This window comes from Chrysemys picta, chromosome 4 (assembly GCF_011386835.1).
Source record: "Chrysemys picta bellii isolate R12L10 chromosome 4, ASM1138683v2, whole genome shotgun sequence".
Classification (NCBI taxonomy): Eukaryota; Metazoa; Chordata; order Testudines; family Emydidae; genus Chrysemys; species Chrysemys picta.
In genome coordinates this window covers 17,064,884-17,084,059 of record NC_088794.1, presented here as the reverse complement: position 1 = coordinate 17,084,059, position 19,176 = coordinate 17,064,884, and the positions used below count along the sequence as shown (strand labels likewise).

General features: G+C 48.3%; 1 protein-coding gene across 1 annotated transcript in view; it reads left to right on the top strand.

Moving 5' to 3' along the window:
• The window catches only part of LOC101934772 (complement receptor type 1-like), a 48,718-nt gene that overhangs the window by 12,340 nt on the left and 17,202 nt on the right, over window positions 1-19,176 (top strand). Inside the window, exons 13-28 of the mRNA XM_065591016.1 lie at window positions 2,956-3,138; window positions 3,829-4,011; window positions 4,799-4,975; window positions 5,561-5,743; window positions 7,331-7,513; window positions 8,304-8,480; window positions 9,065-9,247; window positions 9,905-10,087; window positions 12,375-12,557; window positions 13,346-13,525; window positions 14,124-14,306; window positions 14,986-15,168; window positions 15,733-15,915; window positions 17,175-17,366; window positions 17,595-17,691; window positions 18,885-18,970. Of these exons, the coding sequence (XP_065447088.1) occupies window positions 2,956-3,138; window positions 3,829-4,011; window positions 4,799-4,975; window positions 5,561-5,743; window positions 7,331-7,513; window positions 8,304-8,480; window positions 9,065-9,247; window positions 9,905-10,087; window positions 12,375-12,557; window positions 13,346-13,525; window positions 14,124-14,306; window positions 14,986-15,168; window positions 15,733-15,915; window positions 17,175-17,366; window positions 17,595-17,691; window positions 18,885-18,970 (2,739 nt within the window). The remainder of the gene's footprint in view (window positions 1-2,955; window positions 3,139-3,828; window positions 4,012-4,798; window positions 4,976-5,560; window positions 5,744-7,330; window positions 7,514-8,303; window positions 8,481-9,064; window positions 9,248-9,904; window positions 10,088-12,374; window positions 12,558-13,345; window positions 13,526-14,123; window positions 14,307-14,985; window positions 15,169-15,732; window positions 15,916-17,174; window positions 17,367-17,594; window positions 17,692-18,884; window positions 18,971-19,176) is intronic.

Here is a 19,176-nt window from a genome sequence, read left to right as displayed (position 1 = left end):
ATGACAGCTAAAACTCCCTGGGCTACTTCCCCATGGCCTCCTCCAAACACCTTCCTTATTCTCACCACAGGACCTTCCTCCTGGTGTCTGATAACGCTTGTGCTCCTCAGTCCTCCAGCAGCACACCCTCTCACTCTCAGCTCCTTGCGCCTCTTGCTCCCAGCTCCTCACACTCACACCACAAACTGAAGTGAGCTCCTTTTAAAACCCAGGTGCCCTGATTAGCCTGCCTTAATTGATTCTAACAGCTTCTTCTTAATTGGCTCCAGGTGTCCTAATTAGCCTGCCTGCCTTAACTGGTTCTAGCAGGTTCCTGATTACTCTAGTGCAGCCCCTGCTCTGCTCACTCAGGGAACAGAAAACTACTCATCCAGTGACCGGTATATTTGCCCTCTACCAGACTCCTGTACCCGACTGGTCTGGGTCTGTCACACTACACTACGAAATTAGGTCAAATTTATAGAAGTTGATTTTTTAGAAATCAATTTTCTACAGTCGATTGTGTGTGTCCCCACTTAAGACCATTAAGACCATTAACTTGGCAGAGTGCGTCCACAGTACCAAGGCTAGCATTGACTTTCGGAGCGTTGCACTGTGGGTAGCTATCCCACAGTTCCCGCAGTCTCCACCGCCCATTGGAATTCTGCGTTGAGCTCCCAATGCCTGATGGGGCCAAAACTTTGTCGCGGATGGTTCTGGGTACATGTCGTCAGCTCCCCCACCCCCTCTGTGAAAGCAACGGCAGACAATCGTTTCGTGGCTTTTTTCTGGGGTCCCGTCCACTGGACCTGCTCAGCCCGCTGCCTGCCTGGATGATCAGAACCCCAGGCAGGCAGTGGGCTGAGCGGGTCGGCAGATGGAGCCCTAGACCAGCAGCAGGGTGAGCGGCTCAGCCCGCTGCTGATCTGGGGCTCTGTCCACGGCTCCGGCCAGCTGGGGTCCCACTCAGCCGGCAGACATCAGTGAGGTCGATCAGGACAGACATGGCTATCCTCCTCTTAGAGCGCCGAATGGGAGAGACTCCAGGTCATTCTCTTCTTTAAGTTTCATCTCATGGAGATTCAGTCCTGCCTGGAATATCATGCGAGCTGGAGGCTTCTGCCTCAGGCTGCTCTCCCAGCTGGCATTACCACGTGGTCGCACCTACCCCAGCCTGCCCCTTACTCCCATGGCTCATGAAGCCTGGACAGTAGTAAGGAGCAGTTCTACTTGTGGACTGACAAATCCAGAATGAAGGACTGCACTCTATGGGCCACGTTGAGATTATTTCAGAGTCCTTTTTTACCCTATAAAAATCTTCATGAAAATTTTCCGCCGCCCCTAACAAAAATGTTAATTTATCAGAGCAGCTGAAAGGGTAAGGAACCTGGGACTATAACTGAGAGAGAGCTTCCATATTATTTAATTCATAATTGATATAATTCAAAGTAAAATTTCACAGCGCGGTCTGTTCTAAGACTAAAAATGCAGGAGAGGAGTCAGAAAAAGGAACGGTGACCTGTTTCTGCCTGGTTTCAAACCGTTGACATGTCATGTGTTAGGTGAATGTGATCACCACTACACTACAGGGCTTTCATGTGTTAGGTGAATGTGATAACCACTACACTATGGGGCTTCTCTTTTTTTGCTGCAGACTTTGCCGAATGCACAGGAAAGTTTTCTCTAGCTACAGAAGCTACCTAATGCAATGTCTATATCTATGGCTTTCCTGCTCACAAAGCGGTCATACCCCAGCTCAAGACTGACACAGTGACCTGGCTCGGGCAGGATTGCTAGCGAGGCATGATACTTTTGCCGTTAAGCAAACACACCAATTCTTTCCTGGCCTCTGCCACTGAATGCCTCCATGCATTACGCTGTGCCCTATCAGTGCGGGAGGACTACATGAGCTCAGAAAACATGTCATCGCGAGTGCGTTTTTTTCGACTTCTAATCTGCGATAACCTCAGGGACGGAGATGATAGGGGGAACATAGACACATTCTTGGGGGAATGCATGTCACCTGTGCTGCTGAGTGCTGCTGAGTTCGCCATGCTGGCCAAACAGGAAATGAAATTCAAAAGTTCCCGGGGCTTGTCTTGTATACCTGGCTAGTGCATCTGAGTTCAAAGTGCTGTCCAGAGCGGTCACAATGGAGCATTCTGGGATAGCTCCTGGAGGCCAATACCTTTGAATTGCATCCACACTACCCCAAATTCGACCCGGCGATGTCGATTTCAGCGCTAATCCCTTCATCAGGGGAGGAGTACAGAAATCGATTTTAAGAGCCCTTTAAGTCGAAAAGAACGGCTTCATCGTGTGGATGGGTGCAGGGTTAAATTGATGTAACGCTGCTAAATTTGACCTAAACTCATAGTGTAGACCAGGGCTAAGGCTTTGATGGTGGGTTATCTTTGATCCCATTGTGTTGAGTAAGATCTGGCAGGGCTGAGTATGGAGGCCTAAAGGACTGTGGGATTGGTTTGTGATCTGAAAAGGGAAATGCAAATATCTGTGTAGCTATCCCAGTGTTTCCCATGCTCCTCTCCATAGTATATGGGCTTTTCCACTCTCCAAATGATCCCTGAAGAATTGAGTTCTGGTCAGCTTTGCCGACTTAACCCCCCTCCCAAGTTAAGGGAACTTACGGATGGCCCCTACCAACCAAGAAATGGCCACAAAGTGGCAGCATTTCCAATGTAAACACAAAATACACAGTGAAAATAGCCCATGGACCCTTACTAAGGCGATTGGGAAAATGTCTGGGGGCTACAAGAATCATGACTGAGTCATTGTGCTTTATAGGTATTTGGTGGGATGTGACCGGATGGAGGTCGGTAACTTTACCCCCGATGTGTATTTGCCTCACTGCTGTTGCGTTGGGCATGGCTCAACACAAGCATGTGGGTCTTTTTGCTTCTGGAGATCAGCCTGTATCAGCTCTGCTTCAGTGAAAACTCTCTTCCCTCTCTGCAGTGCCGCAGTGTCCCTCTCCTCCAGCCATCGCCAATGGGAAGCCCAGCATCCAGGCCTCAGTAGTGTTCACCACTGGAACGTCTGTAAATTACAGCTGTGAGCCCGGCTACGCCCTAACTGGGCAGGCATCTATTTATTGTACGGCATCCGGAATATGGAGCCCTCCCCCTCCTCGGTGTAAAGGTGCGTTTATGTTCTGTTACCTGGAACTAAGAGGAAGAAGCTCCTACCACAGAATTTAACTCAAAAGACAAGGTCACTGGTTCAACAAATTTAACAGCAGGGAATTAACGCTCCATTTAATTAGAGACAGGGTGAAATAAATGCTTTTGAAAATAAATGTGCTGTATGCAAACTCTGCACTCCTATGCACACACACACCACATTCGTGAAATATTAAAAAGCTGCACTTGTCTGATACCCTGGGTACCCTTAACATAAATTAGAAACAGTAGCAGCTAATCTCCACGCTCCCCTCACACTCACAGACAGACACGCTGTCCCCACCCTTGCTACATGCTGAGTGAAGAGTAAAGTGTGTCCCCCAAAGGCCAACAGGCCAATACTGTTTAAGACCAAGGCGCTAAACTGAGGGCCCCTCACAGGGAGCAGTCCCACCAGCTCTGCTCTCTCACACTGAGAGGGAACCATCTGGGGCCTCTATTCACCACAAGAGGAGCAGTATGGTACCCGTGAGATGTGGTTTTAGGTAGGCTAGCACTAAAGTGTTTACATTTTAGAGGTTAAAAGCAACACCATCAACTCTCCCCAGAAACTGGTAGGGAGTCAGTGCAGAGTACAGGTGCCAAGCGCCCACTGAACATCACCCCTTGCCGATGCATTCTGACTCCTTCTGCACCTTTCCAATTTCAGAGGTTCTCTGCATCGCCCCAGAAATTGAGAATGGAAGAAAAGTAGCTGGACGTGGACCTGTCTATAGACCCAGGGACATAGTTAGGTTTGAATGTGATCCTGGCTACACCCTGAATGGCAGCCATCAGATTCAGTGCCAAGATGAAGGAACCTGGGATCTTCCTGTTCCAGTCTGCATACAGGGTAAGTGTGAATCTAGGCTGACTGCAGGGTAACTGAGATGATCAATATCTGGTAGGGTTGTGCCTGGAGGCTAAAAAATAAACATACTTTGAATCCTGGGGTCACTTTTCAGCTGTGAATGGGGAACATACAAATATCCGCCCATCCCCTAATCTCTTGACTGGGCTCATCACTGTGATAGCTGATCACCTGCATCCTGCCCTGCCCTCCTGACAGACAGAGATCTGGCAATGCTCTGTCTCACTGAGCGTCCTAACGGTGTGATTGGAATCACAAATCAGTAGAACTCTCCCCCGACTACTCCCTTTTTGGGGAGGCATCACTTCATTGTACAGCATCTGGAGCTTAGAGCAACCCCCACCCTCAATGTGAAGGTGCGTTTCTGTTCTGTTTGCTGCTTCCCTTTGCCTCGCTCCGTGTGTCAGACACACACAAGGATTTAAATTGACACCATGAGAACTTTGAGACGAACCTCCATTTCAGCAAATTCCACAGCTGGGGACTAAACTTCTAGCAAGACACACTGGCCAAAGTCACTGCTGGCAAGAGGAGCTCCTTTAACTTCAGTGGCTTTGCATCCACATGTACCAGTGGTGAATGGTTCTGCGCGTGCAGCTGGGTAATGTTCATGCTGAAAGAATTGATAAAAATGACAAGAGGACGTCAGAGTGTAGAAATAGTTATGAAATTGAAGTACAGTAAAAGACTTATCAAAGGAAATGGCTCAGTCCATTCCATCCCACACGTGCATTAGAGTCTAAAGGGTTTGTTATGCTTTCCCTTTCAGTGACGTGCGTGAGCCCAGAAGTGGAGAATGGAAGAACAAATGGGGTACAGCCTGCCTACAGACCCAGAGACATTGTTGTGTTTGAATGCGACCCTGGTTACACCTTGAGCGGCAGCCACGAGACTCAGTGCCAAGATGATGGTAGATGGGATCCTCCTGTCCCTGTCTGTGAAAGAAGTAAGTGTGACTAAGGCTTTGATGGTGGGTTATCTTTGATCCCATTGTGATGAGTAAGATCTGGCAGGGTCAAAAGGACTGTGGGATTAGTTTGAGATCTGAAAAGGGAAATGCAAATATCTGTGTAGCTATCCCAGTGTTTCCCGTGCTCCTCTCCGTAGTACCTTGGCTTTTCCACTCTCCAAAAAGATCCCCGAAGAACTGAGTCCTGGTCAGCTTTGCTGACTTAACCCCCTCCCAAGTTAAGGGAATGTATGGATGGCCCCTACCAACCAAGAAATAGTCCCAAAGTGGCAGCATTTCCAGTGTAAACACAAAATATACAGTGGAAATAGCCCATGGACCCTTACTAAAGGTAGCTGGGGAAATGTCTGAGGGTTACAAGAAGCATGACTGAGTCATCGTGCTTTATAGGTGTTTGGGGGGATTTGAATGGATGGAGGTCAGTAACTTTACCCCTGATGTATATTTGCCTCACTGCTGTTGCATTGGGCACGACTCAACAAAAGCATGTGGATCTTTTTGCTTCTGGAGATCAGCCTGTATCAGCTCTGCTTCAATGAAGACTCTCTTTCCTCCCTGCAGTGCCGCAGTGTCCCTCTCCTCCAGCCATCGCCAATGGGAAGCCCAGCGTCCAGGCCTCGGCAGTGTTCACCACTGGAACGTCTGTAAATTACAGCTGTGAGCCCGGCTACGCCCTAACTGGGCAGGCATCTATTTATTGTACGGCATCCGGAATATGGAGCCCCCCCCCTCCTCGGTGTAAAGGTGCGTTTATGTTCTGTTACCTAGAACTAAGAGGAAGAAGCTCCTACCACAGAATTTAACTCAAAAGACAAGGTCACTGGTTCAACAAATTTAACAGCAGGGAATTAACGCTCCATTTAATTAGAGACCGGGTGAAATAAATGCTTTTGAAAATAAATGTGCTGTATGCAAACTCTGCACTCCTATGCACACACACACACCACATTCGTGAAATATTAAAAAGCTGCACTTGTCTGATACCCTGGGTACCCTTAACATAAATTAGAAACACTAGCAGCTAATCTCCACGCTCCCCTCACACTCACAGACAGACACGCTGTCCCCACCCTTGCTACACGCTGAGTGAAGAGTAAAGTGTGTCCCCCAAAGGCCAACAGGCCAATACTGTTTAAGACCAAGGCGCTAAACTCAGGGCCCCTCACAGGGAGCTCTCCCACCAGCTCTGCTCTCTCTCACTGAGAGGGAACCATCTGGGGCCTCTATTCACCACGAGAGGAGCAGTATGGTACCCGTGGGATGTGGTTTTAGGCAGGCTAGCACTAAAGTGTTTGCATTTTAAAGGTTAAAAGCAACACCATTAACTCTTCCCAGAACAGAGGTGAAAGTAAGCCGGTACGGTCCAGTACGGCATACTGGCAAGAGGCAGTACACTGTGCCGGACTGCACCGGCTTCCGCGGCGGGGATTTAAAGGGCTCTGGGCTCCCCGTGGCTGCGGGGAGCCCAGAGCCCTTTAAATCCCACCAGTAGCTCCAGCGGCCAGGCTGGGGCTGGGATTTAAAGGGCTCAGCTCCGGGCACTTTAAATCCCAACCCCAGCCTGCAGGACTTCCCAGAGGATTCAGGGGGCCTTGAGCAAAGCAATTTTGGGGGCCCCTTCCATTAAAAAAGCAATTTTGGGAGCCCCTTCTATATACTGTAGAATACTATATTCTCGTGGGAGCCCCACTCGGGCCCGGGGCTGGGGCAAATTGTTCCACTTGCCCACCCCCCCGGGTGGCCCTGGCAGCCCGGCAAGGCTCGGGGCTCCCCGCAGTGGCGGGAGCTCTGGGCCCTTTAAATCGACAGCAGCCAGGCTTCGGCGGGGATTCAAAAGGCCCAGAGCTCCCCCGCCTGCGGGAAGCCCCAAGCCCTTTAAATCGACCCCGCAGCTCCGGCGGCTGGGCTGGGGCCAGAATTTAAAGGGCCCGGAGCGCCTGGCCCTGCGGGGAGCCCACAGCCCTTTAAATCCCTCCTGCAGCTCCGGCCACCGGAGCTGCGATGCAGATTTAAAGGGCCCGGAGCTCCACGGCGGCCGGAGCCCCAGGCCCTTTAATTTGCCCCTGAGCCCCAAGGGCTCCCAGCCACAGCCGGTGCCCCAGGGCCTTTAAATCTTGAGAGGCCCAGCCTCCTCTGGTTAAGGCCACGCCTCTTCTGGATGAGGCCACGCCCCCGCCAGGACTCCGACAGTACTGGTAAGTCCTGAAAGTTACTTTCACCCCTGCCCCAGAAACTAGTAGGGAGCCAGTTCAGAGCACAGGTACCAAGCGCCCACTGAACAGCACTGCTTGCCGGTGCATGCTGACTCCTTCTGCACCTTTTCAATTTCAGAGGTTCTCTGCATCGCCCCAGAAATACAGAATGGAAGAAAAGTAGCTGGACGTGGACCTGTCTATAGACCCAGGGACACAGTTAGGTTTGAATGTGATCCTGGCTACACCCTGAATGGCAGCCATCAGATTCAGTGCCAAGATGAAGGAACCTGGGATCCTCCGGTTCCAGTCTGCACACAGGGTAAGTGTGAATCTAGGCTGACTGCAGGGTAACTGAGATGATCAATATCTGGTAGGGTTGTGCCTGGAGGCTAAAAAATAAACATTCTTTGAATCCTGGGGTCACTTTTCAGCTGTGAATGGGGAACATACAAATATCCACCTACCCCCTGATCTCTTGACTGTGCTCGTCACTGTGATAGCTGATCCCCTGCATCCTGCCCTACTCTCCTGACAGACAGAGATCTGGCAATGCTCTGTCTCACGGAGCGTCCTAAAGCTGTGAATGGAAACACAAATCAGCAGAACTCTCCCCTGACTACTCCCTTTTTGGGGAGGCATCACTTCATTGTACAGCATCTGGAGCTTAGAGCAACCTGCACCCCCAATGTGAAGGTGCATTTCTGTTCTGTTTGCTGCTTCCCTTTGCCTCGCTCGGTGTGTCAGACACACACACAGAAGGATTTAAATTGAGACCACAAGAACTTTGAAATAAGCCACCAATTCAGCAAATTAGACAGCTGGGGACTAAACTTCCAGTGAGACACATGGGCCAAAGTCACTGCTGGCAAGAGGAGCTCCTTTAACTTCAGTGGCTTTGCATCCACTCGTACCATGAATTATGATTCTGCGAGTGCAGCTGGGTAATGTTCATAGTGAAAGAATTGACACAGGTGACAAGAGGACGTCAGAGTGTAGAAATAGTTATGAAACTGAAGTACAGTAAAAGACTTATCAAAGGAAATGGCTCAGTCCATTCCATCCCACACATACCGTAGAGTCTAAAGGGTTTGTTATGCTTTCCCTTTCAGTGACGTGCGTGAGCCCAGAAGTGGAGAATGGAAGAACAAATGGGATACAGCCTGCCTACAGACCCAGAGACATTGTTGTGTTTGAATGTGACCCTGGTTACACCTTGAGCGGCAGCCCCGACACTCAGTGCCAAGATGATGGTAGATGGGATCCTCCTGTCCCTGTCTGTGAAAGAAGTAAGTGTGACTAAGGCTTTGATGGTGGGTTATCTTTGATCCCATTGTGATGAATAAGATCTGGCAGGGCCAAAAGGACTGTGGGATTAGTTTGAGATCTGAAAAGGGAAATGCAAATATCTGTGTAGCTATCCCAGTGTTTCCCGTGCTCCTCTCCATAGTACCTGGGCTTTTCCACTCTCCAAAAGATCCAAGAAGAACTGAGTCCTGGTCAGCTTTGCCGACTTAACCCCCCTCCCAAGTTAAGGGAACTTACGGATGGCCCCTACCAACCAAGAAATAGTCCCAAAGTGGCAGCATTTCCAATGTAAACACAAAATATACAGTGGAAATAGCCCTTGGACCCTTACTAAGGTGGCTGGGAAAACGTCTGAGGGTTACAAGAAGCATGACTGAGTCATCGTGCTTTATAGGTATATGGGGGGATGTGACTGGATGGAGGTCGGTAACTTTACCCCCGATGTGTATTTGCCTCACTGCTGTTGCATTGGGCACGACTCAACACAATCATGTGGATCTTTTCCCTTCTGGAGATCAGCCTGTATGAGCTCTGCTTCAGTGAAGACTCTCTTCCCTCCCTGCAGTGCTGCAGTGTCCCTCTCCTCCAGCCATCGCCAACGGGAAGCCCAGCGTCCAGGTCTCGGCAGTGTTCACCAGTGGAATGTCTGTAAATTACAGCTGTGAGCCCGGCTACGCCCTAACTGGGCAGGCATCTATTTATTGTACGGCATCCGGAACGTGGAGCCCTCCCCCTCCTCAGTGTGAAGGTGCGTTTATGTTCTGTTACCTAGAACTAAGAGGAAGAAGCTCCTACCACAGGATTTTACTCAGAAGACAAGGTCACCAGTGCAACAAATATAATAGCAGGGAATTAAATCTCCATTTAATTAGAGAAATAAATGCTTTTGAAAATAAATGTGCTGTATGCAAACTCTGCACTCCTATGCACACACACACCCCACATTAGACTGAAACCCTGACTGATACCCTGGGCACTCTTAACATAAATTAGGACACTAGCAACTAATCGCCACGCTCCCCTCACACTCACAGACAGACACGCTATGCCCACCGTTGCTACACACTGAGTGAAGAGTATAGTGTGTCTCCGAAGGCCAACAGGCCAGTACTGTTTAAAACAAGGGGCCAAACTGAGGGCCCCTCACAGGGTGCTCTCCCGCCAGCCCTGCTCTCACTGTCACTGAGAGGGAACCATCTGGGGCCTCTATTCACCACGAGAGGAGCAGTATGGTACCCGTGGGATGTGGTTTTAGGCAGGCTAGCACTAAAGTGTTTGCATTTTAGAGGTCAAAATCAACACCATAAACTCTTCCCAGCCAGTCCACAGCACAGGTGCCAAGCGCCCACTGAACAGCACAGCTTGACAGTGCAAGCTGACTCCTTCTGCACCTTTTCAATTTCAGAGGTTCTCTGCATCGTCCCAGAAATCCAACATGGAAGAAAAGTAGCTGGACGTGGACCTGTCTATAGACCCAGGGATACAGTCACATTTGAATGTGATCCTGGCTACACCCTGAATGGCAGCCATCAGATTCAGTGTCGAGATGAAGGAACCTGGGATCCTCCTGTTCCAGCCTGCACAGAGGGTAAGCGTGAATCAAGTCTGTTTCCTGAGTAACAGAGATCGAAGCCGAAGTCCGAGACCCTCTGCCTGGAGATGAAGCCAAATCCTGAGTCCCACCGCCCGTGGCCGAAGCCCAAGGGCTTCAGCCCTGGGTGGCTCGGCTCAGGTCACAGGCCCCCTACCTGGAGCTGAAGCTCTTGGGCTTTTGCTACCCCGCCCAGGGCTCTGGGGCTCATGCTTTGGCTAATCCAGGCTGGATCTGTCCTGCCCGCTGCTCACCTCAAATCAAGAGACTTCACAGATTGGTTTGAGGGGAGAGGTGGACGGTCCCAATACATAGTAACAAACCTAGAGAATAAGAAATGAACCAGGTTGGGGGCAGTGCTGGCAGGGCTCTGAGAGCAGTGGGGATGCCGGGTGAGTAACTTTGTCCCTTCTGTGTGCTGCAATCCTTGTGCTTTCCCACAATGTGTTGGGGGTCAGGATTCCTCAAACTGCACCAGCTGCGAGAAGTGACCCCAGTTGGCAAGATCCATGGGTCTGCCTGAGGGGAATTTCTTATCTCTACTTAAAGGTGAAAGCAGAGCACTTTTATCTTCCTCTGCTCAGGATCCTCGTGTCTGTCCCATCTTGAAATGGGAACTGGAAGTGATTTAGAAGATGATATTCAGTAACTTCTTGGTCCACCACAGCTTTTGCAAGAACTTCTAGATGAATTTCACTATTTTTATCAATTTTGAGCAGTCCTTTCAGTGACTACACAGGCTTTTCACTCTTCCTTTGCATGTGGGATATGACCCTCTAGTTCCTGTATGTGGAATAATCATGGAACCATTTTTTGTTTTCCCCCATCACACTGATCTTTCAGTCAAGCTCTTTTCTATAATGGGGTGGGGATGAGATTGTTACAAATCAGTAAAAGAGTCAGAAAAGCAATAGGCGGTTAGGACTTCAATGTAACACACTGAATAGTGAGCCTAAATTGTCCAGTGATTTTTGGTTGCCCAACTTGAGATGCTTTAAAGGAGCCTGATATTTTTTTCTGGGTGATGAGTGTCTGTAAATTACCGTTGTGATTCTGGCTCCTCCCTTTTTGGGGAGGCATGACCTCACCGTACGTTATCTGGAGCTTGGAACTGCCTCCTCCCTCAGTGTGAAGATGCGTTTCTGTTCTGTTTGTGGCTTCCCTTTGCCTCGCTTGGTGTGTCAGACACACACGAGGATTTAAACTGAGACCATGAGAACTTTGAGACAGCCACCAATTCAGCAAATTTCATAGCTATGGACTAAACCTCCAGTCAAACACACAGATCAAAGTCACTGCTGGCAAAAAGAGCTCCTTTAACTTCAGTGGCTTTGCATCCACATGTATCCCCATGTCAGGGTTCCTTCCCCACTCTGAACTCTGGGGTACAGATGTGGGAACCCACATGAAAAGCCCCCTAAGCTTATTTTTACCAACTAAGGTTAAAACTTTCTCAAGGCACAAGTTCCACCTTGTCCTTGATCGCTGCCACCACCAAGTGATTTAAATAAACATTCAGGGAGGGCCACTTGGAGCCCTACCTCCCCCCAAAATATCCCCCCAAACGCCTACACCCCCTTTCCTGGGGAGGCTTGAGAATAATATCCTAACAATTTGGTTACAAAGTGAGCATAGATCGAACTCCCTGGGTCTTTAGGACACTGAAAAACAATCAGGTTCTTAAAAGAAATTTATTTAAAAAAAAAGATAAAAGAATCACCTCTGTAAAATCAGGATGGAAGATAACATTTCAGGGTAACAAAAAGATTCCAAACACAGAAGATTTCCCCTCTAGGCAAAAGTTTAAAGTTACAAAAACACGGATAAACCTCCCTCTTAGCACAGGGAAAATTCACAAGCTAAAACAAAAGATAATCTAATGCATTTCTTTGCTATTACTTACTATTTCTGCAATACTAGATGCTTTAGTCCAGATATGGTTTAGGGAGATGTATTTACCCTGCCCTGGTTCCTTTGCTGACGTTGAGAGAACAAAACAAAAGACACAAACAAAAACCTTACCCCACAGATTTGAAAGTATCTTCTCCCCTTATTGGTCCTTTTAGTCAGGTGCCAACCAGATTATCTGAGCTTCTTAACCCTTTACAGGATAAAGAGGGAGTTTATACTACCCTTAGCTGAATGTTTATGACACTGCATTATAGAGGTTAAAAGCAACACCATAATCTCTCCCCATCCAGTCCAGAGCACAGGTGCCAAGCGCCCACTGAACAGCACTGCTTGCCAGTGCATTCTGACGCCTCCTGCACCTTTTCAATTTCAGAGGTTCTCTGCATTGCCCCAGAAATCCAACATGGAAGAAAAGTAGCTGGACGTGGATCTGTCTATAGACCCAGGGATACGGTTAGGTTTGAATGTGATCCTGGCTACACCCTGAATGGCAGCCGTCAGATTCAGTGCCGAGATGAAGGAACCTGGGATCCTCCTGTTCCAGTCTGCATACAGGGTAAGTGTGAATCAGAGTTGACTGCAGGGTAACTGAGATGATCAATATCTGGTAGGGATGTGCCTCTAGAGGCAAAAAAATAAACATTCTTTGAATCCTGGGGTCACTTTTCAGCTGTGAATGGGGAACATACAAATATCCACCCACCCCCTGATCTCTTCACTGTGCTCATCACTGTGATAGCTGATCACCTGCATCCTGCCCTGCCCTCCTGACAGACAGAGATCTGGCAATGCTCTGTCTCACTGAGCGTCCTAAAGGTGTGAATGGAAACACAAATCAGCAGAACTCTCCCCTGACTACTCCCTTTTTGGGGAGGCATCACTTCATTGTACAGCATCTGGAGCTTAGAGCAACCTGCACCCTCAATGTGAAGGTGCGTTTCTGTTCTGTTTGCGGCGTCCCTTTGCCTCGCTCGGTGTGTCAGACATACATGAGAATTTAAATTGAGACCACAAGAACTTTGAGACAAGACACCAATTCAGCAAATTACACAGCTGGGGACTAAACTTCCAGTGAGACACATGGACCAAAGTCACTGCTGGCAAGAGGAGCTCCTTTAACTTCAGTGGCTTTGCATCCACTCGTACCATGAATTATGATTCTGCGAGTGCAGCTGGGTAATGTTCATGCTGAAAGAATTGACACAGGTGACAAGAGGACGTCAGAGTGTAGAAATAGTTATGATATTGAAGTACAGTAAAAGACTTATCAAAGGAAATGGCTCAGTCCATTCCACCCCACACGTGCGTTAGAGTCTAAAGGGTTTGTTATGCTTTCCCTTTCAGTGACGTGCATGAGCCCAGAAGTGGAGAATGGCAGAACAAATGGGGTACTACAGCCTGCCTACAGACCCAGAGACATTGTTGTGTTTGAATGCGACCCTGGTTACACCTTGAGCGGCAGCTCCGAGACTCAGTGCCAAAATGATGGTAGATGGGATCCTCCTGTCCCTGTCTGTGAAAGAAGTAAGTGTGACTAAGGCTTTGATGGTGGGTTATCTTTGATCCCATTGTGATGAGTAAGATCTGGCAGGGCTGAGTATTTAGGTCAAAAGGACTGTGGGATTAGTTTCAGATCTGAAAAGGAGAATGCAAATATCTGTGTAGCTATCCCAGTGTTTCCCGTGCTCCTCTCCATAATATCTGGGCTTTTCTACTCTCCAAAAATATTCCTGAAGAACTGAGTCCTGGTCAGCTTTGCTGACTTAACCCCCCTCCCAAGTTAAGGGAACGTATGGATGGCCCCTACCAACCAAGAAATAGTCCCAAAGTAGCAGCATTTCCAATGTAAACACAAAATATACAGTGGAAATAGCCCTTGCTCCCCTACTAAGGCAGCTGGCAAAATGTCTGAGGGTTACAAGAAGCATGACCGAGTCATCATGCTTTATGGGTATTTGGTGGGATGTGACTGGATGGAGGTAGGTAACTTTACCCCTGCTGTGCATTTGCCTCACTGCTGTTGCATTGGGCACGACTCAACACAAGCATGTGGATTTTTTCCTTTCTGGAGATCAGCCTGTATGAGCTCTGCTTCAGTTAAGACTCTCTTCCCTCCCTGCAGTGTTGCAGTGTCCCTCTCCTCCAGCCATTGCCAACGGGAAGCCCAGCGGCTGGGACTTGGCAGTGTTCACCACTGGAACGTCTGTAAATTACAGCTGTGAGCCCGGCTACTCCCTAACTGGGCAGGCATCTATTTATTGTATGGCATCCGGAATGTGGAGCCCTCCCCCTCCTAGGTGTGAAGGTGCGTTTATGTTCTGTTACCTAGAACTAAGAGGAAGAAGCTCCTACCACATGATTTAACTCAAAAGACAAGGTCACCAGTGCAACAAATTTAACAGCAGGGAATTAACGCTCCATTTAATTAGAGACCGGGTGAAATAAATGCTTTTGAAAAGAAATGTGCTGTATGCAAACTCTGCACTCCTATGCACACACACACCCCACATTCGTGAAATATTAAAAAGCTGCACTTGTCTGATACCCTGGGTACCCTTAACATAAATTAGAAACACTAGCAGCTAATCTCCACACTCCCCTCACATTCACAGACAGACACGCTATCCCCACCTTTGCTACACGCTGAGTGAAGTGGAAAATGTGTCCCCCAAAAGCCAACAGGCCAGTACTGTTTAAGACCAAAGCACCAAAATGAGGGCCCCTCACGGGGAGCTCTCCCACCAGCCCTGCTCTCTCTGTCACTGAGAGGGAACCATCTGGGGCCTCTATTCACCACGAGAGGAGCAGTATGGTACCCGTGAGATGTGGTTTTAGGCAGGCTAGCACTAAAGAGTTTGTATTTTAGAGGTTAAAAGCAACACCATCAACTCTCCCCAGCCAGTCCACAGCACAGGTACCAAGCGCCCACTGAACAGCCCCACTTGCCGGGCAGGCTGACGTCTTCTGCACCTTTTCAATTTCAGAGGTTCTCTGCATCACCCCAGAAATCCAGCATGGAAGAAAAGTAGCTGGACGTGGACCTGTCTATAGACCCAGGGACACAGTTAGGTTTGAATGTGATCCTGGCTACACCCTGAATGGCAGCCGTCAGATTCAGTGCCGAGATGATAGAACCTGGGATCTTCCTGTTCCAACCTGCATACAGGGTAAGTGTGAATCTAGGCTGACTGCAGGGTAACTGAGATGATCAATATCTGGTAGGGTTGTGCCTGGAGGCTAAAAAATAAACATCCTTTGAATCCTGGGGTCACTTTTCAGCTGTGAACGGGGAACATACAAATATCCGCCCATCCCCTAATCTCTTGACTGTGCTCATCACTGTGATAGCTGATCGCCTGCATCCTGCCCTGCCCTCCTGACAGACAGAGATCTGGCAATGCTCTGTCTCACTGGGCACCCTAACGGTGTGAATGGAAACACAAATCAACAAAACTCATCCCCCTCTCAACAAATTCTATTTTGGATTCTTAAGGCAATCAAGGAAAATTTGTAGGAACAGAAAAGTAGCAGATTGGGAAAATCTGAGTTTGCGGGTGAAGGGGGATCTAGATAGGTGATATTTAATCTTTTTTGATGTGTTGCATCAATGGTGGAATGGAGGGTTTACCATAACACATGCATCCTGGGCTTTCCCCCTCCTGCAGACCAGCCTATTTTAAACAGGATTCAGATTTTCACTGAAATATTCTTCTTCCACTCTCCCCCGTTAGCGTTGCCGTGTCCCCCACCTCCGGTCGTTGTCAAAGGGAAACACAATGCCAAGCCATTGGCAACTTTCAACAGTGGAACATATGTGAGCTACAGCTGTGAACCCGGCTACACCCTCCGGGGAGAGGCTACGATCTATTGTACCACATCTGGAACTTGGAGCCACCCTTCTCCTCTATGTGAAGGTGAATGCATTTTCGGTTGGCTTCTTCCCTTTGGCTGTAGGTATGTCAGTCACTCAACAGGATTTAAAGCAAGAGAAAGAATGTTCAGACATACCAGCTAATGTAACAAAATTCACAGCTGGGAATAGATCCCCCAGGGGGACATACAGGGCTATAATCACTGCTGGCACAAGAAGCTCAGTTGACTTCAGTGGAACTTGCGCACTGATGCCGGCAGAGAGCACGGCTCCCTGAGCGCTGCCGGACAAGATTACAGTTGAAAGGATTTATAGAAGTGTCAGCAGGAAGATGGAATAGTGTAGACATACTAATGAAAATGAAGTTAAAGGTTCTGCAAAAGAAATGACCCTATAGACAAACTCCTACGCAGACTCTTGGGCATGTCCACACATAGATGTTGCAGTGGTTTAACTAATGGCGTAAACCCAGAAACTTGCTGTTATTATAAATGCAAATATATCCTTATGGGACAATTGAATTTGAAAATGTAAATGAAGGAAGTGGCAGTGAATGCGTTCATCAGAACAGTCTGAAAGCTCACAGGGTGGTACTCTGGGTGTGTACAAACTGCTAGATGCAATGAGAAGACAGCGCTCATGGTGGAGGCAGTGTGATGAGTGGTTATTTATGTTCCCACGTCTGCCATCGGTGAGGTGTGCTCGTCCTATAGCCTCAGCCGCTAAATGAGAGTAAGAGATAACTTAAGTATCTTGAGTCAATGGGCTGTTGTATCAAAGTTTGTGAAGGGCTTGGGTCCTTTGATAGATGGTGCTGTATGTGGATATTAATTCCGTTGGGCATTGCTGCACTTATAGAGTCATATGCTTTAAGGCCAGAAGCAACTATTGTGATTCTTTAGTCTTTTGCTGACAGTACTACTGAAAACTGGCACATTTTAGCATCCTGGGAGTATGGCAGCCAAAGGATGGATATTAGGACCAGAGGTAAACAGGGCAGGTGCATATATTGTTTTAGTTGATTAGGAAATAGAGGTTCTTGTGTCAGTGAATAGTTTGGCCCTGTGTGTGTTGTTTTAGGTTCAGTCTCCAGCTACGGATTTTGTTGCATTAGCACCTTTGTCTGAAGGTTCTCTTTCCCTCGGCTTTAATCCCAGCGTAACACCTAGAAGAATATTTATAAAGCGGATCCGCAGTTGTTTCTTTGTAACACTGTTGTTTTATCTACCTGCACCTGATATGGTACATACCAGTACAGTAGATATGGTTCTTTTTTCTCATGTGTATTTCCTTTCTTCCTAGAGGGCTGTGGTGTCCCAACGAGGTTAAGCTTTGCTGAGCTGAAGAGCGAGTATAAAAATCAGTCTTACTTTCCTGTTGGGAAGACTATCAACTATACTTGCCGGCCTGGATACAGCAGACAGCCGCAGATACCACCCACTATTACATGCCTTCAGAATCGAAGGTGGTCAGAAGCACTCAAGTTCTGTAAAAGTGAATATCTTCATGGATTTTGTTTCTTAATGGCAATAACATTTTGCAGCCTGGATACAACTAATGTGCCTTTAAATAGTTAATAGTAACTAGTCAAGTTCTCTAGCTGTGCCGATTCTGGTCCTTCTAAATGCCTTCTTTGTGGAGTGTGTTAAATAGGGACAGATCCCTGGGAATAATTGTAGCATTGAAAGAGAGAAGCCTAATCCTAGCCTTGTTCTCTACCAGAGAAATTGTGTGGTCATCCCGGAGAGCCGGAGAACGGCAGAGTTATTATATCAGATCTCCTCTTTGGGTCAACCATCAACTTCACGTGTGAAGAAGGGTAAGTGTCAGACTGCCTGAGCTGACTACTTGTGCTTAGCTTGCAGCTGTGGAACACAAAGGGATATCCTCGTATTCCCCCAACTCCTGAAAGCAGTTTACTCTTCCGTACTGCCTGAAGGTGCTGGCTGAGCACAGATGTTTCCTGTGAGTAGGATCCAAGTGACCAGGGCAAACCTGGGAATCTCTTGGATTTTACCCCTGCTTTGACAGGGGAACAGTTCTTCTTCTGAATCATTGGAAATGGCTGCCTTTCTGTACAGAGTTGGGTGGAAGGGTTTTCACCGACTAACTGCCCACCTGCCAGACCGATGAGGTGTCTCCAAGGGAAACCCTGCTGGGGACGGTGCCCGAGGTGAGAGCGCTGGGGATACGGTGACAGAAGAGGGCGTCACTCGCCCTCTCCCTTTGAAGATTAGGACTGTGCTTCGGGGTCTGAGAAACAAAGGTCTGCAGCTGTAGTGCTGGCTTGTGCCCTTGTAGAGCGTGTCATATGTGGGGGCGAAAGGGAAGAGCCTGTGACTGCAGAAAGTGCCATTGCACAGACACTGCGTGTAACAACAGCTGCCTGCTGAACTCCACAACCAGCTCAGCTGAGGTTTGCTGGACAGTGTCTTTGTATTTGGACCTCTCTGCTGGGGTGGGGAGTTACTCCTGCATGGGTTACAACAGTCATGATTGACTTAGTTTATTAATCTCAAGGTAGCCAGACCCCAGCTGGGTCTCCCTGGCCCACTCCCTCAAAAACTTATCTCATCCATCATGAGAAAAACAAAACCCCTCTCAATCAGGCATAATAATACCCCTCCTGCATCAACCTGCCAGAAAGTGCTGGGAGAAAATGCTGTTACTAGTTTGCCTGTGGCTTGTGATTCCATGGTGGGGAATGATAGTGCTGATGTGGTGAGGAGGGCTTGAGGGCACAGGAAAGACCTTTGGATCCCCTGGCTCAAAGAATGCCAGCTCATTGGGCCTACATAGGATTCTGTTCCATGGTTTAATTCCACAGGGGGCTGGGGAGTTCTGAGTTGGCAAGGAGCCTTTTCTCCTGTGATTATCACTCAGTAGTTGGTGGTGTTGGTCCCCACCTGCTGTGGCTGGGGAGAAGAGCTTCACAAATAACTGAGCTTCACAAGAGAACGCAAACATCAAAGGAATAGGTAACAACTGATAACCCCCTCTGCCTAACTTCAGACACCGGTTGATTGGACAGCCTTACAGACGATGTGAGATTTCTGGCATGCGTGTTGCATGGAGTGGTGAAGTTCCCATTTGTGAGAGTAAGTAAATTACAAATGTCCGTCTAGGTGCTTACCTAAGTAGGTCACAGCTGTCTGTCCATGTGGTTACATGTGCCCATTTGCTTGCCTCACAAATGTTAATTAAGAGGGAAGGAAGAATTATGATCTCCACTTTAGAGAGGGAGAAATGAGGCACACAGAGATTAGTTATCCAGGGTGATATACGGAGTTGGTCAGTGGCACAG